Below are 25525 nucleotides of genomic sequence, written 5' to 3'. Positions count from 1 at the left end.
TCTTGGGACCGCCGTGGTTCTGCAATAATCGCGAGCCCCCTGAGCCACACGGACAGCCTTGTCCGTGGCGTAATCGACGTGTGGCCGCCACGACAGGTGGTCTTGCAGCACCACTCCAAGGTACTTGACGCTGCGAGTCGGCATCCGCTCCACCCCCTCGATGGAAACAGGGTACAGCGTGTTGCCCGCCCTCATGGTGGACACCATCACCAGTTCCGTCTTGTCCGGGGCGAGTTTCAGACGGTGAGATGTCATCCACTCGCTGATGACGGCTATCGCGCTCTCTGCCAACTGAGCAGCCTCTTGCGGTGTGGTTCCACTGGCCAGCACCACCAGGTCGTCGGCGAACCCTATTGTCTCCACGCCGTCGGGAAGCTCCAGCCGAAGGACTCCGTCATACATGACGTTCCACAGGGTCGGGCCAAGGATTGACCCCTGTGGAACGCCAGCTGTCACTTCGCGCCGGACCGGGCCTTCGCTGGTCTCGTATACAAGCTCCCGCTCTGAGAAATAACTCCTCAGGAGCCTCTGGAGCTGAGCCGGAACCCGCTTCTCCTGGAGGGCCAGGGCGATCGCCTCCCAGCTGGCCGTGTTGAAAGCGTTGGCTACGTCCAGCGCCGCCACCATCAAACACCGGGGATCACGCCCGTTGGTACGATGAAAGGTTCTCGCGAACTCGCCCTTAGCTACAACCCGCTGTATGGCCTCAACGGTTGATCGACCTTTCCGGAAGCCATACTGGTTCGGTGACAGGCGGGGAGCACTTTCGTCCTCCAGGTGGTCGTTAATGCGATCGAGCACCAAACGCTCGAATCCCTTCGGGACGACCCCCATCACCAACAACGGCCGTTTCGACGACGGTTCTCCTGGTTGCTTGCCCGGTTTTGCGATCAGGACCAGCCTAGCCTCCTTCCACGCCTTGGGAAACTCACCCCGCTGTAGGAGGTCGTTATACACCCGGGCAAACACCTCCGGGTGCTCACGCATCGCGGTTTTCGCGGCCGCATTCGGGATGCCATCCAAACCCGGAGCCTTGGATAGGGGCATCCTTTCAGCAACTGCGAGCACGTCCTCGCGCGTTATTGGGCGCACCGCGTCCTCCTCCTCGATGTCCATCAGCGCAGGCCACTCGAAAGGAGGGTGGCTCGGGAACAGGGCGTCGACAATCGGTTCAAGGACCGAACGATCCGTCTCGGGAGGAGTGCGGCCTCGCAGCTTGCCCAGCACTACCTTATACGCCAGCCCGTAGACGTCGTTGTCAACGCTGTCGATCAGCTCCTGCATGCACCGCTCCTTACTGTCCTGTATCTCGCGCTGGAGCGTCCTACGGAGATCAGCAAGCTGGGCCCGGCTCGCATCCCGTTCTGCTGCGTCGACTGCGGCACTCAGGCGCCTTTCCATCCCCTCGCACTGCTCGCGAATACAATGGATTTCCTGGCTCCACCAGTACAGCCTAGGCGACCGACTGTGTGTTGCCTTGCGGACTGTCTCCATTGTTTCGCTGCAGGCGGCCGACAAGCTGTTCATCAACAGCTGAGGGGAGTCTGCCTCCGGAAAACCATTGGCGGAAAGCGCCAGTTTGAAGCTGGTCGGGTTGAATTGACCAGTCTTGTATCTGGTACCAGCACACAAGACCGCTCCACTGCTCACAGGGACGTTGCAGGAAGGCCGCTGATGATGTTGATGTTGCCCACCCTGCTGCAGTACGAACTCCACGTACCGGTGGTCGCTTCCCGAGTACTCGTTGCAGACCCGCCAGGAGTTAGGGCGTGCGAGGGAAGAACTCGCAAAGGAAACGTCGACAATGCTCTCGCGAGCCACTCCGTTCCCGCGGAAGGTGGGCTCGGTGCCGCGGTTGAGCGTTGCGAGACCCAGCTGATCCATCGCTCCCTGGAGAATCTCCCCTCTTCTTGTGGTTCGAGCACAGCCCCACTCCTGACTCCACGCGTTGAAGTCGCCCGCCACAACCGCCGTCGCGTGTCCCGCCGCAGCCATCTGCACCGCTCCGATGTACTCTGTGAAGTCCGAGAGACCTATGCTCGGGGGGGCGTAGCAGCTAGCAAAAGCTACTCCAGCAATGGTAGCCACCACCAAGCCCGGCACAATACTCCCCCACAGCCTCTGGATCGGATAATCTCCGGTCGCGATAACCGCTACGCTGTGATCGTCATCGACCGCCCAGTTCGGATTGCTCCGCGGCACCCTATACAGTTCGGACGCTAACACGACCTGTATCCCAGCCTCCCTTGCCCGTTGCAGCATCAGGTCCTGTGCAACCCGGCTGCGCCCGAGGTTGATCTGCAGGACCTTTACCCCCTGGTGCAGGACGGATGTCCCACCCGGTGAGGGCCCTTGCACACAGCGCAGCACACCTCCGCAGTGCAAGCTCGGGCCAGGTGGCCCGGTTGGCTGCAGCGAATGCATGACGCTGACCGATCGACCTCGCTCCGGCAGCTGGCTCGAAGATGACCGAGTTCCAGACACCTGAAGCACCGCTGTTCTCGCGCCGTCAGAGCCTGTGCCGTCCGCACAAGGCACGAGGTGTACTTGATGAGTACATGCCGGTCCTTCAGTTGCTCCGCCGCCTTCTCCGGAACGCGAACGAACGCCACCTTCGTTCCGTTCCAAGCCTTCCTCAGCTGCACGGCAGACTCCTCCACCGGCGACTGTGCAAGGCTGGCTAGAGCCAGCGCCACGTCCTGCTCCTTCGCTAAAGGGTCGATAGCGTCGACCCGGACCTCCACCATTGGCGTCACCAGTCTGGCGGCAGCTGGCTGGTCTCCCCGAGCGCACACCTCCTGCACGCATTTGAGGATCGCGGTCGTATCTGCTCCCTTCGCAACGTCCATTACCAGCCGCGAACGCATGGTCCGACGTCCGACCCCCAGCACAGGGATAACTGGCTTTTTTTTTTTTTTTTTTTTTTTTTTTTTTTTTTTTTTTTTTTTTTTTTTTTACATCGTGGGGAATCTTCTTAGATACGGGTGAGACCGCATGCCGGATTCTTACCGACTAAACCCCACGATGTGCGCAGCCCACATCTCCCTCACGTATAGCCGCGAAGCATTGTGAAGGAAGGGGTCTGGCCCTTATAACGGGCATTTACGCTCGGACTCTTTGTTCCGCTTGAAGCCATCCAAATGTCACTGTCGTCTTTTTTCGCTATCGTCTTTTACACTGTAGTGGTACCTTTGTACCGCACTCTGATAAAGGTTGAAGTAGACTACCGTTCGGATGTTGTTGCAGCAGTGACTGCTGCTTCTTCGTCCGACGATAAAGATCGCCGCCGCGATGCATCGATGTTGTTCTCTGCAATGCTAGGTGATCCTTCGAACGAATGTTGATTTTGCTGCTGCTGCTCTTGCTGCTCACGCTGCTGTTGCTGCAGAAGTCGAACCCGTGCACGATGTCTACGCACTCGCTCTCTTACGATGACACGCCTAGCCAGGATCGCCAATGTTGGTGGTGTTACAGGTGGTGCAGCACGTAGCCGCTCTTCCCGGGCAAGGGTTCGAGCACGTTGTCGCGCTTCGTTTCGCCGCTGGTTTCGAGCAATCAAAACTGCCCGACGAACGGACGGATCTTCCGGTTGACTATTTGCAGCATTAGCGGCCGCCAGATTAGCACGCTCCTCATTCCACTGCTGCTGAAGCACCGATGTTATGTGTCCAACCAACTCTGTAATGATGGACCAGGAAGCCTGGTCCCGAAGAAGATATCCAACCAGGTTGTCCGGGTTGAAATTTTCAAATCCTCTTCCGTTCAGAAGCCGTTGACGGTAAGCTGCAAACGATGGGCAATAAAACACAGCATGCTCTGCTGTGTCTGCAGTTTCAAAACAACGGGAACACTCTGGGGACGAAGTAAACTGCTGATGATTCAGGTAATCACGGAAAAAACCGTGACCAGATAGAACCTGCGCCAACGCAAAATTCACCTCGCCATGCTTCCTCGAATGCCATTGTTCAATATTGGGGATGAGACGATGTGTCCAGCTAACGTAACGCGACGCATTCGGCGCTGCAGCATCCGCATCCCATTGATTCTGCCACATCCGCATCGTTACCTCACGTTCCTGTAGCCGAATTTGTTGTGCTGGAACAGAATTGTCGGTGTCATTCAAGCCTTCAGCAGCATGTTGTCGATGGTAGCAACGGGCATCCTCCTTCACGAGTAGACAGATGGGTATAACCCCAGCTAAAACCGCTGCAGTTTCGTACCGCACCGATCTGAATGCAAACGCCGCCTTCCGAAGACACTCCGCCTGTGCTCGCACCAGTAACCGACGATTCGCCCTCCGTTCGACCGCCGCATGCCAGATGGGAGCACCGTATCGCAAAACCGAATCCACCACTGCTACGAGAAGACGACGTTTGGCGCATTTTGGACCGCTATGATTCCGCATCATCAGCGCCATCTTCTTGGCCACCCGAAGTGCCTTTTCACAAGCATATTCGACGTGTGGTCGCCAGGATAAATGCTCACTCAAAATAATCCCCAGGTACTTGATCTTCTTCGCAGACCTCAACTGCGTGCCCAAGACATCAATGGGATAACCTTCGGGATCAGTTCTCATGGTAGAAATCATGACGACTTCCGTTTTGGCGGGTGCCAACTCCAGCCGATGCGCTGCTATCCACTCACCGATGATTCGTACTGCTGCAGTGGCCAGTTCGGATGCCTGTTGCGGAGTAGTTCCAGGAACCAGCAATGCCAGATCATCTGCATAACCAACAACTTCCACACCTTCAGGCAGCTCCAGATTCAGCACTCCGTCGTACATGATATTCCACAGGGTGGGGCCCAAGATGGACCCTTGTGGAACTCCAGCAGAGAGGCTGCGTGTGATAGGACCATCATCAGTGTCGTAGACCAGCTGCCGTCCTTCAAACCAGTTGGCAAGTATTCGTTGAAGTTCAACTGAAACACCCTTCTGCTGAAGCGCTGCTGCTGTCGAGGACCAACTTGCGGTGTTGAAAGCATTCCGCACATCCAACGAAACCACCATCAAGCACCGTTTGTCGCGGCCGTTTGTACGGTGAAACTGCATCGATTGTTTTCCTGCCTGCACGACGCGTTGCACCGCCATCACGGTGGATTTTCCTCGTCGGAACCCATACTGGGCAGGGGAGAGTTGTGGAGCAGCCGGATCTTCGATATGATCGTTGATACGATTCAGCACCAGCTTCTCGCATAATTTACCCGGACCGTTGATCATTCCCAGTGGTCGAACAGATGACGATTCACCAGGCGGTTTCCCCGGCTTCGGTAGTAATACGAGACGCTGCTGCTTCCATGCATCAGGAAAATGACCGCTGTCCAGACAGTCCTGATAGACCCTTCGGAACACTCCCGGATGTTGATGTATTGCCGTACGTAGCACGATGTTCGGGATTCCATCCAACCCCGGTGCCTTCCTGGCCTGCAAATTGTCCGCTATATTCAGCAGCTCTTCATCAGAGACACGACGAACAGGTTGATGGGAAACGGTGGCATTGCTGTCTCCCGACGGCCACTGGAAAGGAGGATGTTGCGGAAAGAGATCGTCCACAATGCGCTTCAGCACCGCAGGATTCGTTTCAGGAGGGGCACGACTTCCCCGCAAACGTGCCTGGAGAATCTTATATAGATCACCAAAGACGTGATCATTAGCGAGCGTAATAAGATCTTCCATCACCTGTTGCTTGCTACGACGAATGGCACGAGTCAGCTCCTTCTTAGCCCTCAGTAGTTGTTCAGAAGCAGCGGCCTTCTCAACCGGATCCGTTCGGGAAAGGGCATATTCGCTAGCGGCTTGCAGGGCAACTCGAAGCTGTTGTGTTTCTTCATTCCACCAATATAGTTGCGGACGAATGCAATATGAAGGAGCCTTAACCCGCACCATAACCTCATCGCACGCTCTAGTCAACCCTGCCACAAGATTTTCCGGTGTTTGAATGGATTCAGAAAAATGAGAAGCCTCCAACGCAATCTTGAACAGATCGGGCTGGAATTAGCGAGTTTTCCACATCACACCCGAACGTAGGACGGTCGTCGAAGAACGAGAACGAGAGGCCAGATTTCGATTGGAGCCATCATTAGAAGAAGCACCAACAGCATACCGGATGTAACGGTGATCGCTAGCTGAAGCTTGATCCATGACACGCCAGTTGCTGAGAAGCGCCAACGATGAACTCGCAAAGGAAACATCAACGACGCTCTCGCTGGCCACTCCATTCCCCACAAATGTAGGTCGATTGCCACGGTTCAACAGCACAAGGTCCAGGAGATTGGCGGTAGAAAGCACCTCAACTCCCTTATCCTTGGTGCGTGTGCTCCCCCAATCCTGATGCCAGGCGTTGAAATCCCCCGCAACAACAACATGCGTGTGGGATCTGGCTTCGACATAGACCGCATCCAGAAAAGCTGCAAAATCATCAGCAGAGAGGCTAGGAGAAGCGTAGCAACTGACGAAGGTTATGCCCCCCACTTCTGCAGCAATCAACCCAGGCACAGAGCTCCCCCAAACGCGTTGAATGGGACGCATGCCGGTGACAATAACGGCTGCCTTCCCGGACGAATCTACCGCCCAACGACCGTCATTAGCTGGACATCGAAACACCTCAGACGCAATTACCACATCAACGCCTTCCTCACGCGCGAACTGCAGCATGAGGTCCTGCGCCGTTCTACTCCGAGAAGCATTCAATTGCAAAACCTGCAACTGAACCGGAACTGCAGAACTAGACATTACGAACGCCTAAGCACCGTGCGGACCCAATAACATGGGACCCCCCACAAATGATGCACTTTGGCATGGCATCACACTGCCTGGCCTGATGCCCCACAACACCGCACTTCAAACAAGTTGCCTGCCGGTCGACGCCTCCACAATTCGCCGCAACATGTCCGCGTTCCAGGCAGCGATAGCAGCGCTTTTCCTTGTTATTTTGCACCTCCAGTTCGCGAATAAGGCAACGTGTATTACCAATGAAGATCGTGCTGCCAACTAACCGTTGGGCGACAATGCGCGGAACCTTCACGCGAGCCCGCTGAGTGCCCTCCAGACGACGCCATTGTTCAACCGCCTCCTCTCCAACAGTGACTCCAGCCACAGCAGAGATGGCGTTCGCTGTTTCGACTGACTTCGCGAGCATATCGATCCCTGTTATGAGCAGCTGACTCATGTCGCACACCAACCGTACTTGCGCCTTGTCGGCCAAGCAATTCTCAATGTGCTTCTTTACAGCAATCCCATCTGCTCCTGGACGCAGGTATAAGGACAATGTATGATCATCAGTCCGTCTCGCTCGGGCCACATCCTTTTCCACATCAGTATGCTGCCGAATGCTAGCGTACATCTCCAAATACGTTGCACCATTCACCGCAGTGACCCGGATGACATCTGGTCGCAGCTTCTTGCGGAGAGCCTGTTGCTGAAGAGTGGACTGCTGCTGCTGCTGATGTTGTTGATGAATGCCACGCTTCACCACCGTGGACCACGATTCCATCAACGGAACCGAAGCAGGACGAGATGGCAGCTGCACTTGATGGTGTTGTTGCTGCTGCGGCTTCTGTTGCTGCTGCGGCTTCTGTTGCTGCTGCCGTTGTTGTTGATTCTGTTGCTGCTGGTAAAAATGCCGAACCTGTGGGGGACGATATACATTTTTCAACTGCTTTTCAAGCTGCTGTGGTTGTGACAGCTGCTGAATCTGCTGTTGCTGCCGCTGATGCTGCTGTTGATGCTTCAGCAAATGTTGCTGCTGCTGCTGCTTCTGTAGTTGCTTCTGAGAATGCTGCTGCTGCTGCTGTTGCTTCTGCGGCTGATGCTGCATCTGAGGTTGCTGCTGCTTCTGAAGCTGCTGTTGTTGCTGCTGCTGCAGCTGTTGCTGCTGCTGCTTCATATGCTGCTGCTGCTTCATATGCTGCTGCTGATGCTGCTGCTGCTGTTGTTGTTGCTGCGACTGCACCTGTTGCTGTTGTTGCTTACGCGCCTTCTTCTGTTGCATCCGCCAACCTCCACGGCTACGCTTGCCTTTGAGAGAAGAAACGACATCGGTAGAAGCAGCTGTAGGTGCTTGTTGCTGTGTCGATTGCTTCAACTGCACCGCCCCTGAACCTTGCCGGAACAACGCTAGCTCCTTACGCGTGTCAGACAATTCTCGTAACAGCTCTGCCAACTGAACAGTTAAACGATCCACATTCGCCTGCATTGCCACCACCTGTTCATCTCGGCTCTTCAGTTGCTCAAGCAACGCAGCTACTGATGGTTGATTATTGACAACATTCGCCAATGATGCACGCACCGATGAAGGTTTTTCTGCCTGCTCCAAGACATCCGACTGCAAACGATCCAAAAGCACTACAGGAACAACCGTTGAGTTGAGGTCATCATCCTCATCACTGGAAGAGACACACACACTATCACTTTTACTAACACTATCCAATGAACACTTCTGCGGTGGACCATCCACGGTGGTTGATCTCAACCTAGACCTTAAAACCCGATTCGACGACATGACAGAATTGACAGAATTGACAAATATTGACAGAGATGATAGAAATGACATAAAACGACCCTGGAAAATCGAAAATTTTATTTTATGATTCACCGGCTGGACCGATTCTCAATCCCAGATTTTTGTGCGACGCGCCGCAACAAGACCTTTCAAACGAGTCGTCGCTGGCCCAAATCGGATGAGCGGTTGCCTTAATATTCGCAAAAAACCGGCTCTTGAAAAACTCCCCCCCCTGAGGAACTAGGTGGCCACAAATTGGCACACGGGTTGCGGACCAAAATCGAAGACCGGACACCAAAAATCAGCCGCCTAGCTCTACCGTAGCGGCCACAATAGCCAAAAACACCAAATTACTCAAGCGAAGCACGCAAGCACCCTTCCCCGTACAGCAAAACCACTGCCAAAACACTGCGCACACGCACGAACGCAAACACGTACGGACACACACGCACGGCAAGGAATACGCAAGCACGAAATCACCGGATCACGCACACGCAAGCACTTGCGCAAAAAGACTGCGCATACACGCGAACGCAAACTCGTACGGAAACACACACGCGCGTAGATAGAATCACGCACGACAAAATAAAGATTCGCGCAACAACACACGCACGCTCCGACAATCACGACAATCCGACCGACAATGTTTAAGGGACGGGGTATGAAGAAAAACCGAAAAACCGAAAAACCGTATGATCAAAGCTACCTTTGAAACGTTCGTAAAAAGATTCTACACGGTTCCAAGGGAACTAATAATCGCCTATAACTTTTCTCACAGTAGACCGATTCTCACGCACGATGGCTCAAAAGTTGCGCCAATCAAAAACGCACACTTTGGCCAAGTCTGGAACCGATTCACTCACACACACACGCACTATAAACAATCTCACTCAAACGAATGTGGAGGCCGCAAACGCAACGTAATCCACCCTCCCGACACCTCCAAACACGCGCCTCGACTGCCCGCGTCTTTCGACACCCCGACCGTCCCGATTGGTTCAGAAACAACCTTATTAAAAATCGAAAACCTGCTCTCGAAAAACTCCCCCCCCTGGGGCACTAGGTGGCCAAAAATTGGCACACGGGTCAAGGACCAAAATCGGGGACCGGACACTAAAAACCAAAAACCTGGCACCTGGCAGTTCACCTATAATATTTAATTTTGATGCTCAAGTAGAAGATTTATCGAGCGAGTTGTAATGTCGAAAGAGTACTGTGTAAACTAGTAGCCATTTCATTAAACAATCGTATAACCTATCATATTAGTCCATTACTACATACGTTAGCTGTCTAGCTAAAATTTAGTTTATGTTCTAAGATGAACCGGTACAGGTTACAAACTTTAATCGGAACACGGAATCGTAACAATCGTAAAATAGCTGTAAACTTGGAAAATTCTAATTTTGTTATTCCTCCTCCGCTTCGCCCTGGCCAACACAGTTTCAAAACATTTCGATCAATAAGCACATCTAATGCCGCATTAATTCTTGATTCTATGTCCTTGTAATGTTGAACAATGAACAATGTTTTTTACATCTACTTCTACTTTAGTAGAATTGAAGCTAATTACATCTACTTTGGTGGACACGTCGGTTAACATTACTGCCATGGTGTCCATTAATACCATAGATGACGGCGTAGATACGGTAGACGACGGAATGGGTAAGGAAGAGGATGATATCGGTTGTAAACATGTGGGACACATTTGGATATTTGGTTGATGGGGTGGAGATGGTGGATGGGTTTTAGGATTTGAAAGGATAGTATTTTTTTTTACTTTCTCCTGGATTAGAGGAAGAAACTAAGGTAAAAATTTTTGGTTTAGGAGCAACTGGTGGCGGCTTTTGCAGGTATGGATGGACGGGCAAAGGTCGTCTAGGTTTTACTGAATCACGAGAAGAAATCGGAAATTGGACATGTAGTTTGGGTAGTTGTGGTAATCGAACTATAGGAGTTGTAAGAGTTGGCAAAGTTCTTTTAGGAACAGCTGGATTGGAAGTAGCAGCAGAAAGATATATTAGAGGTTCGGGTGCTTCCGTCGGCTGGCTAGATTCAGCATTCCTAACATGAATATTTCTAATACTAACCTTGTAATTTGTCTGAACATTCCTCTCTGAGCAGCAAACACGATAATGTACGATGAGAGCAAACGATAACGATAATATACACGATAATTTGAGAGCAAAACCGCGACGCAATACCGATGAGAGAATGCAAAGCATCCACAGCAAGAAACAAAAGAGCAACGCCGCCACACAACAGGGGCCCCAATGTTAAAAGAGACAGACAATGGAATAAAAAAATCGAAGTCAACACTGAAAAAACTAAAGGCAGTTTTGTAAACTTCATAAAAAAGGAACAGCCATTATTTCAATTTTTCGATTTCTACGTGTCAGATTACCGATTTTAGTGTTGTTTGCAACCTGCTATACACCATCCCCTTTTCCTTTTTCATCATTCATCTTTCTCTTAGAACGCTAAAACGCAGAGGAGTTTTTGGTGAATTTTGTGACAAAATTGTTATTAGAGTTGCAGCGTGTATCTTGCCTACTCGGTTTTTCACGAAGACGTCCTATTTCGAATTATCGGAACGTATCCAGGCTAATACGACTTGCGAGTCCGTCCACCATCTAGTGTGCTGGATACGGGTGCCAAACAAGTCCTTTATTTTCACGTAGAGTTCAGCCAGCAACAGTGCTGCTTGGAGTTCTAGTCTGGGCAAAGTAAGTTTCTTTAGAGATGCAACTCTCGAATTGGAACACAGGAGTCGCGATCGTCTTTCGCCTTTACCGTCTAAGTAGCGAACGTATATTGCGCACCCGTATGCTTTTGTTGAGGCATCACAAAAACCACAGATGTGCCATCATTTTCGGCTTCACTTGGCAGCGCCATTCTTGGGATTTGTAGCTGGCGAAGGATCGGTAGTTGAACAGCAAAATCGTTCCACTTAGCAAACACGTGAGGTAGTACACTCTCGTTCCATGCAAGATTGTCGCGCCACAGGTTTTGCATGAGGATTTTTGCAGAGATGATCACGGGTTGCATAATTCCAACTGGGTCGTATAGTTTGGCAATTCTTGCCACTAAGCATCGTTTGGTTAGGGACACCACGCTAGACCTAGCATCTTGATAGCCTGCCTATCACCGTTTTGCACTGGAGCGTCAAGGTACATCATTTAATACTGCAGGAACATTGGATGCCCATTTTCGTACGGGCATTCCTCTATTCGTAAGTGCTCGTTCTGTCCCGGAACTAAGTACACGTAATTCGTCCGAAGTCGCAGCACCCAGGAACAGGTTATCCTGGGCATCAATTGGATGAACGTACTTCCTCGCCCGCATCTTATAACGCTCCACAGGTAAGATACGACGAGGAAGCCTCACCGTAGGTGACGGGGATCAAATTCATCGGCTCCGTACCATCTTGCATCTTCACGCCATAGTATGCATTGCTGGGTTCAGCTACCCAGATTTTGCGATACATCTTCACAATATCCGCTGTAACCACTACTGTCTGTGTCCGAAAGTGCAACCATAAGTGAAGAAGATCCGGTTGTATCACTGGTCCTATGGTTTGCAGGTCGTTGAGCGAAATTCCACTGGTAGACTTCGCGCTCGCGTCGAAGACTACTTGCAGCTTTGTGGTTGTCAATTCGGGTTTTATCACACACGAATGTGGGGTTACGTATCGAACCTTGTGTAGTCCATCGGTCGCTACAGGCATCATGTGTTTTAGCTCCAGATATTCGCGCAGGAATATTCGGTACGCCTCGTAGGTGTCTTCATGTCGAGACAGCTTCCGCTCAAGCGATACTAACCGTCGTTGGGCCTGTTCGATGGAGTCTCCCAGTTGTGTCAACTCGACCATCTCCCGTACAATGTATCGACCATCCTCGGCAATCCTCGTGTTGGATTTGAAGTGTTCCTCGAGCTAGTGGTCTTGTAAAGCTAATCGGTCCGGGGCGTCCGGTGGCACTTCTTCCACCTTCCAAAATCGCTCCAGACTCACTTTCAGGTCGTCGATACTGGTAGCCTTATGACAACTCCGCGTGTGGAGATTAGAGGTCATACTGCACAGTAGGCCTCCTACTATCCAACCAAATTTGGAGTATTGTAATGTGAGTCCATTTGGTAAGCGATGAAGTCCTGCACTGAGCGAGTCATAGTATATTCCAGCCCCTAATATCGCATCGACTGGCCCTGGGTGGCTGAAGTTCTCGGCGAGTAGCTTGCCAGGTGGAAGACAAGAATGCAGGAAGAATAAGTCCTGCTTGATTGAGCGATAAGGCTGCGCACCGAGCTCCGGTATCACGTAGAAATTGGAGCTAAAACGGTAAGATCCATTAATTGCCATTATTTTAGTGCGAATTTTATTCGATACAGGGAGTTTACCACTTATCCCCATTAAAGTAATTTTCCCAAATAGTAACTGTTTCGCGGCAAACGCTGTGATGGCTTGGATATGGCATCTGGAATCTGGCAGGCACCGTATCCGCTGCCACTCCCCCAGGCCATCCTGAATGAGCACCGCAACAGTTGCTAACAACACGTAATTAGCAAGGTCTGAGACGTCACGAGATGACGGATCAGGTGGATGCATTGAACCGCACGTAGTAGAAGGTTGCACATCCGGAACTTTTCGTCGTGGCAGCGGATGTCCTCCTCTAGGAGGAGAACTAACGGGATGGTGCTTGCAACTTCGCAGGCGGCGTCGTATGAAACCGTTTGGAATGCGCTGGCCACTCGAAGCACTCCGGTGCGATGCGACCTCTGGACTGTGGTGCGGTGAATGTTCCTCTGTAGAAGCTTCCGTCCCCACGCTGGCGTAGCGTAGCGGACAATGCTATTCCCGACGTTCACCAGGGGTCTCCTTCTGCTGCTTTTTGGGCCACACTTGTTCGGCATCAGGGCGGTAAGACGTTCGTGATACGAGTCGCCTTGTTGCAAACCTCCTCTAGATGTCGACCGTGGTGCTGTTTGCGGCAGAGCTCAACCCCGAGGTACTTGAGCGTCTCCGTGGATTCGATCGTGTGTGTCCCCGCTCGTAGTTGGCCTATCTGCGGGGTGTGATGGGTGCAGAAGATCATGTAGCCGGTCTTGTGATGGGCCAGCTGCAATCCCACTCCTCCCATCCAACGCTCGATCGTCTCCAGGTTCCTCGTAGCAAGGGCGCTGATGTCCTGCGTGTCCCGTCCAACGAGGGTGAACGTCACGTCGTCAGCAAACCCGATGATGTCCGCACGCTTCCCGAACAGCTCCAGACGGAGAAGGTCGTCGTACATGACGTTCCACAGTGTTGGCCCTAGAACCGAACCCTGAAGCACGCCCGCCGACACTGGTAGCGAGACCAATCCTTCGTCCGTCTCGTAGTGGAGCGTGCGATTCTCGAAGTAGTTCCGCAGCATCGCCAGGAGGTACGGTGGCGTGTTCCTTCGCTGCAGAGCCTCTCCGATCGCTGTCCAGTTGGCCGTGTTGAAGGCGTTCTTCACGTCAATTTTCACCATCGCACACAGACGGTCGCCCTTGCCCTTCTTGTCGAGCGCGATCTTTCCGTTGGCGAGCACCCTGTTGATGGCGTCCATCGTAGAGCGACCCTTTCGAAATCCGTACTGGGCGTCAGACAGACCCGTCGCATCAAGATGCTCCGTGAGTCTGCGCTGAATGAGTCGCTCCAGTACTTTTCCGAGGACGCTCAGTAGGCAGATTGGCCGGTACGACGACGGTTCCCCGGGTGGTTTCCCCGTCTTGGAGAACAGCACTAACCGTTGCCTCTTCCATTCGTCCGGGAAGTAGCCTGTCCGGATGTAGTGCTGGAACGTTCTCCTGAAGACACCGGGAAAGGCCGTCATCGCCGCTATCAGGGCCACGTTCGGGATATTGTCGTCGCCCGGGGCTCGCTGCGGGTTGAGCGATTTTGCAATGCTCAACAGCTCCTCCTCGGTGACGGGATCCCGGTCGATGTCCTCTTCCGACAATCTGGCCGCTGTGGGCCAATCCATGGGCGGTCGCTCCGGAAAAAGTTCGCCGACGATGTGCTGGAGCTTCGCTGGGTCCCGTTCCATCGGTACGCGCGCTCCAGTCCACTGCTGCTTCCTGATCTTGTAACCCGGCCCGAATCCGTGGGGCCCTAGCTGTTCAGGTAGCTGTTCGCCGTACTCCCTCTTGCTTCGCTTGACCGCTTGCTCCAATGCTGCTCTGGCTGCTGTACAGGCCGGCCGTCGTTCCTCTCGCTGGTCGTCCGTCCGTGCTCTCCTGAGCCGTCTCCGCATCCCGATGTAGTTGCGGCGTAACTGGGCAATCTCCTCGTTCCACCAGTACACCGATCGTCGTCTTCCTCGGGCCGCAGGCAATTTCGGCATCGTCGCGTCGCAGGCGGTTGTCATGGCCTGCGTCAGCTCGTCCGCCAAGAGGGTGTGGTTGTAGATGTCCAGCGAGCCCATCACTTCAACGAAGAGGTCCTTGTTGAAGAATCGGGTCGCCCACCTACACTCCGCCGTTTGCTGCTCCCTCTGTCCCAGGTTCTGTTGCGCCGTCGTCCGCTCGACCGTGAACTTGATGGTGTTGTGGTCGCTCGGATTTTCGTCACAGACGCGCCAGTCGTTGTCTCCCATGAGCGACGGGCTGCAGAAGTATACGTCGACGATGGAGCTGCGACCACTGTGACCGCTCCATGTTGGATGGTTGCCCCGATTCAACAGGACCAGTCCCAGCGACGCCGCTGCGTCCATTACCGCCGCGCCCCTGTGCACCCTCTCTCCATCGTTGCTTCTGCGTTCTATGCCCCTCGGCGCAGACCCTTAGTAGTAGCAAGAAGTCATGGTAATCTGGCCTATAAACAAAGCACGTCGTCTGATATGCTTAAGCTGAAACACTTAAGCTCGGTAACCGAAATGTTTTTCAAAACGCTCTTCTTCCTCTTCCGTTACCATGCGCCGCAATCGCATTAAAATACGTCTACGACGTTCGGGTGTCCATTGTGCGATCGTGTTGCGCACACCATCCAGTTCGTCTTCTGGCGAATTTAATTGTTCTATTAAATTCGCCGTGGTAGTGGCAACAGTGGTGAGAGTGTTCAAAACCTCCTCATTGTAGGCGATATTTATATCCTGCCGCTTACGCTTTCTTTGTTGCACAGTCACTGCAGGTGGAGTGCTGGGAGGTAGAGATGTGGCGTAACGTCGGGGCGATTGCGGTTCGTCACCGTGGTTAGATGAAGCCGTAAGCCGCGATAAGATTCGTGACGGTCCTGGCATAGGAGAACTACGGGAAGGTCCGGGTTGCGATGAATGTACAAGAGTCGGTGGAGACGAAATAATTTCCTCGTCCAGCACCTCTATTTCAAAATGCGATTGCTAAATGAATAATAAAAAAATTAAGAATAATAAACAGATGAAATTAATTTCTATTTCCATACCAAAGTGAGATTAATCAAATAACATTTATAAACTTATCTTTTTTCCTTCTTTCCGTAGCTTCCTACAAGTACAGAAGAATGGATGCACATCGCACAAGGCTTTGAGGATAAATGGAATTTTCCTCATGCACTCGGGGCTATTGACGGCAAACATATAGGAATCAATGCACCCCCCCCCACAGTGGAACCAACTACTATAACTACAGGAAATTTTTCAGCATCGTACTGTTGGGAGTAGTAGATTCCAACAGTAATTTTTTATTTGCAGATGTTGGCTCCAGGGGAAGAATCTCTGATGGAGGTGTATTTAGAAATACACTACTCTATCACAAGCTAGAGAGAGATGAGTGTTGCATTCCATGTCCAGCACCGTTAAGCCCATCATCAAACATCCAGGTTCCTTATATGTTTTTAGGAGATAAGGCATTTCCCCTAACACACTATTGTCTTCGCCCTTTTGGAGGTTTGACGGAAAGAAGAGCGACATTCAAAAGCTAGACGCTGTGTCGAAATGGCTTTCAGAATCCTGAGTGGACGGTTCCGGGTTTTAAGAAAGCCATTTGAGCTCCAAGAACAAAATGCAAAAAAAAATGTAATGGCTGCAGTATATTTGCATAACTTCATTCGTAGAGATGCAAATGTGCGAAGCCAAGACGCTAGACGATTTAATACTAACCAAGACGAATGGAATATACGAAACCTTAACTCGAATAGAAATCGCTCCGGAAACGAAATGCTGCAAATTAAACCCATTAAAATGTATCTTTTACTATCTACCTTTCTAAACTATTGTGACATTATGAAAAAAAAATTTTTGAATAGATGACAGACAATTAATGTTTTTTTTATTGGCTTAACGCATCATACGGTTATATCAAAACTGCAATCGGATTGAAATTCTACAAATTCTAACCTAGACCTTCACCTAGAAAATATATATATATGTTTACGGTATCCATGGTTTGCCCACATGCTGTGGTTGCATCCAAAAAACTCATGGCTTCGTAAGCAAACCACGTCGGGCGATAAATTTGATGAGCTTCTGAAAATAATACATGAAGAAGACATCATTAACAAAGCATTAACAAAATTATATTTGTTATTACACATACCAGAACCAGTAACCAGACTCTTATTGTACGCCGACTTGCACTTTCGGTATGCTGACGTGAGCGATTCCCACTTCTTCTTTAGCGAGTCGACCGTATGCCCCATACGTCGCGACAGATAGCACCAATCGTCGTGTCGTTTGTTTGTATTCTTGTAGTTAGCATCCCGGCGGTCCCAAAAAGCAGTTTGCCGGAACATCATGTCGATGAACAGCAATGTCTGCTCTTCGCTCATTTGAATCGTCTGAAAGAAAGTGTTAATACAGTTATTAAGACTATTTATGGTAAGTTTTAGTATGTCGAGGGCTACTGGAAGATTGCAAAGAAACCTATGCGTATGGTGCAAGCGGTGAAGCTCTTCATTCCGATGCTCCTCTATGCTCCATGATACGCTACCCTTATTCGAGGTGGTTTTTAACAAAAAGCTGTGTTTCGAAATCTACCCAGCCAGCTAATAGGGTATACAAAAAGAATCAATCGTATACCCGTATGAAAGCAGAACAACGCCACGGCACTGAACAAGTTGCACGGTTTCTTGCGCGAGTAGCTTTCGCTGTTCTTTCGCATCAGAACAACGACAAAGCAAAACTTACCTTTTGCTTGATTTTCTGCATATTTATCGAATCTAAAAAAATAGAAAAATGATTACAAACCGTTTTGCTATTGCTATTGCTTTGCATTTACCCATATTCTTGTTGTAATTCTCTAATTTTTCGCAAACAAACTCAAAGTAAAAACCAAATAAAACCCAAAGTAAAACAGTAAACACCAAAGAGCAGAATGTAAACAATAATCAAATGTCAGGAAACGCGCTACCGCGGAAACGCACCGTTGTTGAACATGGACAAGTCTGCGGAACCGTTCACAACCGCGGAGATTGACAGCCTGCCGCGGAGATTTGACAACCGACCGCGGCGAGGTGGCATACAAGTTATACGCGTTTTCCGCGGTACCGTGGCGGCCGCGGCCCATGTGGAGACGACCTTAAATGGTTTGCAACGATTAAAAAAGGATTCAAAGAATATAGTCGTTGATTTAATAAATGCACTAGAAAATTTGGTGCATACAATAAAACTCATGGATGAACTATCTTATCTTAACGATCATAGATTGGTGCTCGAATTAACAACAAAACTTCCCTATAACCCAGTAAGAAAATATGAACGATTTTATCTTTAAGCATCGTTTAAATCGATATTCCTTAGCGGTATAATTTCAGTCATTAAGCAGCGCTGCCTAACAGCATACAACATTTTTAATCAGCGATGCTTAGCGGCAACCGTCAGCCTTAAAGATCGCTTCTTCGGCGCTGCTTAATGGAAAAGTAGAACTGAAAGAATCCTAAAATGTAATTGAGAGAAAACAGAAAAAGAATCTCTCTCACATTAGCAATTCTAAAAATAGAATTGAGAGAAAATGAAAAAAAAAGTTTACTCCCTTCTATCTCCCTCTTCTTTCGCTCTCTCTCTTATTTACTCTATTCTCTTCCTTCCACATCTTATTTATCGATACCGTCTCTCTCGATCTTTCTCATCTTGCGATCTTTCTCTCTCATATTTGCAATCATTTTACTCTTTTATCTCTCCTCATCCATCCTTCGCTCTGCTCTCTGATGATAATCTTTTTACATTCGCAATATTAGTTAGCATCTTTCGGGAATCGAACACAAACTGCATTTATCTACTGAAATTTTCTATCTATCCTAACCGTTTGATCTGTTTATCGGTGTTGGTAACCTCTCGTTAAAATCCCAACTTAAGCAAAAATTGCATTTTCAATCTGTTAACCGCTCAGCAATATATTTTTTGACCATTTATAACCGTATGCGTGTTGGACAAATGTGTTACTAGTTTGTGTGTTTTTTTGACACGGCGGTGAACATGTTGCAACAAGATAGACAATGCAACTATTAGTGCAAATTGTGTTTGCTTATGAGCATACCTTTATTCCTACGGTCAGTCTTTGTTCGCATTTCGTGAAGAGCAAAACACGTGGTTTTAACAATGCCTTTTGCGGTGGTTCAAACTGTTTCTGCCAATGGAAAAAAGGAAATTTCGGTGGTTCCAGAAGGAAGACTGTTAGATGCCACAAAATCTAATACAACTCTTTTATGGCCTAATATAAAGAACGGTCCATCAATCAACAAAATGTTGAAAGACGGAGACAGCGTGGCGTCTACTTCTTGGAACAAAATGCTCTGTGTCGTAAAGCGCCGGCACATAGGTTCTTCGTTTTTGGCTGACGAGGTCGCAGAAGGAATGAGCGGTGAATCTTTATCCCAAGTTGAAAATGTAAAGAAGACCAAAATCAAAAAACGATCGGCAACAGAAAAAATGGAAACGTACCAAAATTGGCTTATTGATGAAGGTATTTAAATGAAAATCACCACGTAAAGAACTCTATAAGTGATTTATTAAATGCCTGTCTGTTATAGAAAATTGCGAGCATTTGTCCGCAAGCTGTTCTTCGTCCAGAATGAGGAAACGTGCGAAACGGAGCAGTCGCCCAGAATCCTTATGGAAAACGAAACCTCATTTATTAAAGCCGGTATGTCGTTTATACGTTTATACATTTGTTTACAACAATAATAATAGTAACTGTTGCGAGCAACGGTTCATTTGGACCAACAGCAGCCCGTTTAGTAGGTTTACGCTAGGTGGCGCTCGCGTAGCAGGATCGTGCGCTCTTCTCACGTATTCCCGTTCTGGGAAAACGGGAGAGAATGCCGATAAAAGCAGCGCGCAGGGACAGCTAGGGTCTTTTTCGATACCAGCTTAGGCAAAGGATAGAAGTTTTTTTAACCCGCCCTCTTCCCTCTCTTAACCTAACACGAGAGATACACTCTCCTTTAGAATAAAAGTGTTAAAAAAAGCTATTAGTGTCGCCTTTGCGGTAGAAAAGCGGTCGCTGGACGCGACCTTTGTTGCTGGACGCAACAGTAACTTTATTTGTTACAGATATGAACAATACCAGCAACGTTGTACCGCTAACAATGTTAGAATGCGTGAATTGTAAAAGAATAGAAAAGGAGGTGCTAGAGATAAAGGCTCAAAATGAACAAAACGCGAAAAAAATTGATACAATACTTGCAAGTATTCAAATTTTACTAGATACAATCGGACCAAAACGAAAAGTACAACGGCGTTTAGATGCAGAAGATCAAATGAATTTCGTTCCTCTCGAAGATCGCGTTCAGCTGGAATTGTTGGATGAAAATTTGAACAATCCACTGTATCAGGAAAAAATATTGTATCTTCAAACGAATATCACGGAAGCGCGAAGTGAAAATAGGATGACCGAGACAATCGACCTCTTGTTTTCGAAACAATTATTCGCAGAAATAAGTTGGACAGGAATTGGTAAAACCGGACCAAAGATAGCAATGATGCGACACACTAGAATTACAAAGCTTTTTGAAATAATAGGAACGACGGATTTAGTAACTGTAAACAGAGCATCAGTGGCAGAATTTTTTATGAAAAAACTAAAAAACGCTCCCAAAAGATTGCTTGCGAAGGGACTGCGAAAAAGCACATCCCATTTCATTAAAACTCCAAAGCTGGAGTGAATATTTTCTAACAAATAATGTAAATTTAGTGAGGTGATACAGTTGAATGAATTGTTGATAGTTACATGAAATAAAGTTAGTAAAACAAGGTACATGAAAAATTACAATTTGTATTTGTTGTTTTGTTGTTGTCTATATGTTATTTAATGATTGACTACAATGAATTTGTTTACAGTCGTACTTATACCAATATGTTTTCATTTCTTGAAAAATGAGTGTAACAACGGAACAAATAATATTTCCCCTGTTTTAGAAGTTGGTACAGCAACAAGTTTACATTTCACATTTTCACTTTTAAAATCATAATGTTTTACGGACAGATTTGACATTTGCGTCTTATAAATGTGTAAGACGGAAGATTTGAAAAGATATGATATGGTATTATTGGTACATAAAAACCAACCATCGCGATTGCCTTCTCTTAACGTACATGTCCTACTCAAGTGTAATAACGTCTCATTTTGTTTTTTCTTTATCGAAGGTTTGAATAGTTCTTCTTTCGACGACATCATCAGATAATTTTGTAGTTCTGTAATACGGTTTATGGCCTGTTCAAGTTGATTTTTTCCACCTCGATTAATTTTTTTTTTAGAATTGAAGATGATTCTCGAAAGGATATGTGGAAATCGAGCTAAGGACACCAAATCTCTTCACGTCATCCAAAACATGTAGCAAATTATGCACATTACTGGTAAGATACTTTTCGTGGTACCGTGCAAATAGACATGCAGCGATTTTTCTCAGTGCGAAATTTCGCAATGCTATTCGATGAAATGCGATGATAAGTTCATATATAAAAAACGGTTCGTCGTTTTCATCGCATGTATGAAATAGCTCAATTTTGGCTGTCATTTGGCTGTCATTTGGCTGTCATTGATGCATAAACACAAATGAAATATTGGTGTTGGTTGCGTTTAAAATTGCTTTGCATTTGTAAGTTATAGGTTCAAAAAATATATTCAACAAATGGAAGAGCGATACATATTGGCTTTAATTAATTGGACTGAAGCTTGGGCCAGTTTCGCTCGTCTTCACATCCTCCAAACTAGAAGACCGAGGACACGCATTTGGGCAAGACAGATGCTGTTGGAGCGTAACCAAAATGCGAACCGATTGTTGCGTTCGATTTTGGATGAGGAGCTGGACAACACAATTGTGAATTTTATGCGGCTATCACGAGCAGATTTTGCATATCTATTGGAGCTCGTAACACCCCGTATCCGAGGACAGGATACATACATGCGGGATGCTATAACACCCAAAGAAAAACTTATAGTTACACTACGATTTCTGGCTTCTGGTGATAGCTATAGAAGCTTAGAATACGCATATCGAGTAAGTAACTAATGATCCTTTGAGTAGAAAAATAAAACGAAACTAATTTTATTTAATTACAGATTTCAGAACAGTCCATATCGTTGTTTGTTCCGGAAGTGTGCGACAGTTTGATCATATTTCTGCGCAAATATGTTAAGGTATTTTGCCTTATTATTGCATACAATGCTTAATTACTAACTCGTTTTATTATGGTATTACAGCTTCCATCGACGCGTGAAGAATGGCTTAAGATTTCTGAGGAATTTTTAACCAAATGGAAGTTTCCCCATGCTATCGGAGCCATCGACGGAAAACATGTTGCTATCAAAGCTCCTGCCAAAAGTGGTACCGATTACTACAACTACAAGCAGTTTTTTAGCATCGTGCTATTGGCAATTGTGGACGCAAACTGCAATTTTATGTATGCAGATGTCGGATGCAAAGGCCGAATTTCAGACAGTGGCATTTTACGTAGCTCACGTCTTTTCGGTTCGCTAGAAAGAAATGAATTAAACATCCCAGAAGCAGAAATACTACTAGATTCTTCTACCCTTAGAATCCCGTATATGCTCTTGGGAGACAAGGCGTTTGCGTTTACAAATTATTGTATTCGCCCTTTCGGTGGTACGACGACAAGCGGATCCGTGGAACGTGTCTTCAACGATCGTCATTCAAAGGCACGCCGAACTGTTGAAATGGCTTTTGGAATTTTGAGTGCTAGATTTCGAGTACTAAGAAAACCTATGGAGTTGAACCCATTAACTGCCCGTAAAATAGTTCCGACAACTGTATACCTACACAATTTCATTCGTCGTGCTGAGTCGTCTAGAATCCACAGCAGAGAACCAGAATGCATTGATGGTAATCTTACTGAGTTACGTGGAATTACACAACGCACTGCAAATCAATTAATGCAAATCCGATTACATTTGGCAAATGGGTTTGCAAATGGAACAATATAAAAGACATAGAAATGATTTGGATTTTTTTAAATATTTTGTCATCCGAATAAAATGTTGGGAAGTTTAATAACTGGTTTGTGACTGAAATACCAAGCAAGTAGAAAGGAATAATAAAATTAGAAACCAACCCCGGTTGGTATCCCTGATGGTCAAATAAAGCCATCAATGACAGGTGATAAGAACGAAGCGAAGTATAATAACGAAAACCTAACCCGTTTCATGGGATTCGTTGATGGAATTTTATTCATGTAATCCTTAACCTAACTTAAACCTACATTTCATGCAAACATAAAACTAACTTACCAACCACCATAACAAACTAACTTATATTTACAACATTAAACGAATAAACTTAATACTAATTGCGCGGATCGAAATTATGGCGCTCCACGAACCGAGCAACGTTCTCCTCAGCAATCATAAACTGTATTTTAACAAGCATGGCTTGCTGTCGTACCGGCGACCAATCCCGCATACCGTGGTATAATGGAGCCAAACGATTTTCAATGGCGACAGATCTCAGTTCTTGAGATGCCTGTGTGATGCTTCCAAGCGTCGCCAGAACTTCTTCGTTATATTGCAAGTTGGCTTGATGCCAACGACGCTTGGAAGCAGCGGACGCAGTTCGTTGTCTGACCGATGTCTGTGATGTTTGTGGTTGATTTTGGTTGTTGTTATCACTGGAAACTGGCGCAGTCAAGCTGATAAATTCATCAGGCTCCTCCATGGTGGCTACTGGTTCTGGAATAGGAATACTGCACGAACTTGTTGTAGCTTGAGTGTTGTCCTTTTCATTTTTAGCTTTTTGACAACATGAAGCTTTGCTGATAGTTCTTACATATGATTATCATTCTAAGTTATACATACAGTATCAACTCTGGAACCTCCCTCGGTGACTCCATTCAGGAACTGCATTGACTGATATGCAAACCACTTCGGTCTGCATACTTCGGCGGAGCCTAAAAATAAAAAAAGGATTATGGCATGAGATATTAAAGAAAAAAATAAATAACGATGAACCAACGCGTGATACTTTACTAGAACCGGTCACTAAGCTGCCTTCGTAGATTTTTTTATAATGCCTGTAGGACCCTTTAAGGGAACTCCACTTCTGCTGCAACAGGGAGTAGGGAACTTCCATTTCCGATGCAATGGACTCCCATGCATCCTGTTGCCTGTTCACATTTTTGTAATCACTGTCACTCCGGTCCCACAGGCATTTTGCTCTTTCTATACAGCTTATAAGAGCCAACATCTTTTCTTGGGACATAACAACGGTCTGAAAATATAAACAATAAATTATGAATAACTGTTCACGCAGAAAATATTTTGTTTCTAAATAAAAAGTATTATGTACAGCATAGAACTCTTAAGTTTACACTTCTCGCTAAATGAACTAAATACTTTTATCCTTTATATGTTGATAAATGATAATATGTTTAAGCGTTTAAAAGTGCAATTAGTAATATTAAAGCAAAATTTAGTATTTATATAGTGCTAGAATACTGCCAGAGTTAAAAACGTGCGGAGCTACAGCTACACAAAATTAAAGTATGGATGAAAACAGCGATGTGTTTTAATCTAACTTTAAATACCTCCAGTGCTACTTCTTGTAGCATTGCGGAATATAGGCCATTAGCTCGAGCAGGAAAATCGAATTCGTTGCTGATGCAATCTTGTTTGTTCTACTGGTGGAACAAACAAATCAATGAACCGGTCCACAGACTGCCGCTGCGAAAACGCATGTCTTGTACACATTATATACTTACCCTCTTTTTAATAGTTTTATCACATTCCTCATTGTGTTTTGAAGACATTGTTCTACTAGCTAAAATTATATAACAATATTAAGTTAAGTTCATGCAGAAAAGCAATAAAACATACTCACTTCAATAATTTTCTTCACTCATGAAAATTCGTGACACTCGGGTATGTGTGTGTGACAAACGAGCCGGCTTGCAAAACAATGTAATGGTTTGACAGTCTCAGTAGGCGCTAAATTGTCTCGAAATGAGATGTGGTTTTTTTTGCAAGATTGAGCTACTTTGCGAAATTTCGCACTGAGAAAAATCGCTGCATGTCTAATTGCACGGGTAGATGTTTTTAAACTCATCAACAAAATTATCAAGCATCTTGCCAGCTACGTGCCAATTTTGCATGTATACTTCAGAAGACAACATAGTTATAGCACAAAAATATAATAAAAAGTGGTTATACACTTTTTTAGCCAACACGTCTTTCAAAACCACTATACTAGCATAGAGCAAAAATGAATTTAATTCACTACCTTTCCAATGCCGTAGATATTCCATTTTACGAAGTGAGGAATCTCTGTGAATTTCAGAAGGAAGCTTAATTGTACTGAGACCGTCTGAACTGAACTTGTTTGAACTGTTGCATAGACCATTTTGTTTTCAAACCTAACGATCCATCTCTATACCCTAAAAGCAATTTTCGTTTACATCCTAAATCTAGCAAATGTAACGGGTCAGAAGTAACTACATCATGGATCGTATCGAAATTTGGAATGTCGATTAATGGCGTTATAACTTTATGGTATTTTCCGTAAATACCCTTACGAAATTCTTTATCAGTTCTCTTGGAAGCAGAAATTTCTTTAAAAATTACCGTGTGAGACTCATAGTTGTATTCTCCTT

The 25525-nt window shown here is 47.2% G+C and overlaps 2 protein-coding genes across 2 annotated transcripts; both read right to left on the bottom strand.

The window, feature by feature from the left end:
- Nucleotides 1-3223: 3223 nt before the first annotated feature.
- Nucleotides 3224-12366, bottom strand: LOC128297918 (putative uncharacterized protein DDB_G0271606). Its single transcript, XM_053033637.1, has 5 exons — nucleotides 12193-12366; nucleotides 11883-12012; nucleotides 7773-8341; nucleotides 7527-7625; nucleotides 3224-3382 (listed from the first exon to the last, which is right to left on the bottom strand). The coding sequence occupies exons 1-5, from the start codon at nucleotides 12364-12366 to the stop codon at nucleotides 3224-3226; spliced, it is 1131 nt and encodes a 376-aa protein (XP_052889597.1).
- A 10860-nt stretch (nucleotides 12367-23226) lies between these two features.
- Nucleotides 23227-24487, bottom strand: LOC128298829 (uncharacterized). The gene is made up of 4 exons (XM_053034628.1): nucleotides 24464-24487; nucleotides 23907-24147; nucleotides 23732-23827; nucleotides 23227-23669 (listed from the first exon to the last, which is right to left on the bottom strand). Exons 1-4 carry the CDS (start codon nucleotides 24485-24487, stop codon nucleotides 23227-23229), a joined length of 804 nt encoding a protein of 267 aa, XP_052890588.1.
- Nucleotides 24488-25525: the final 1038 nt, after the last annotated feature.

This window comes from Anopheles moucheti, chromosome 2 (genome assembly GCF_943734755.1).
Source record: "Anopheles moucheti chromosome 2, idAnoMoucSN_F20_07, whole genome shotgun sequence".
Classification (NCBI taxonomy): Eukaryota; Metazoa; Arthropoda; class Insecta; order Diptera; family Culicidae; genus Anopheles; species Anopheles moucheti.
Note: the sequence above shows the minus strand (reverse complement) of the source record. Positions and strands in the feature narration are given on the sequence as shown.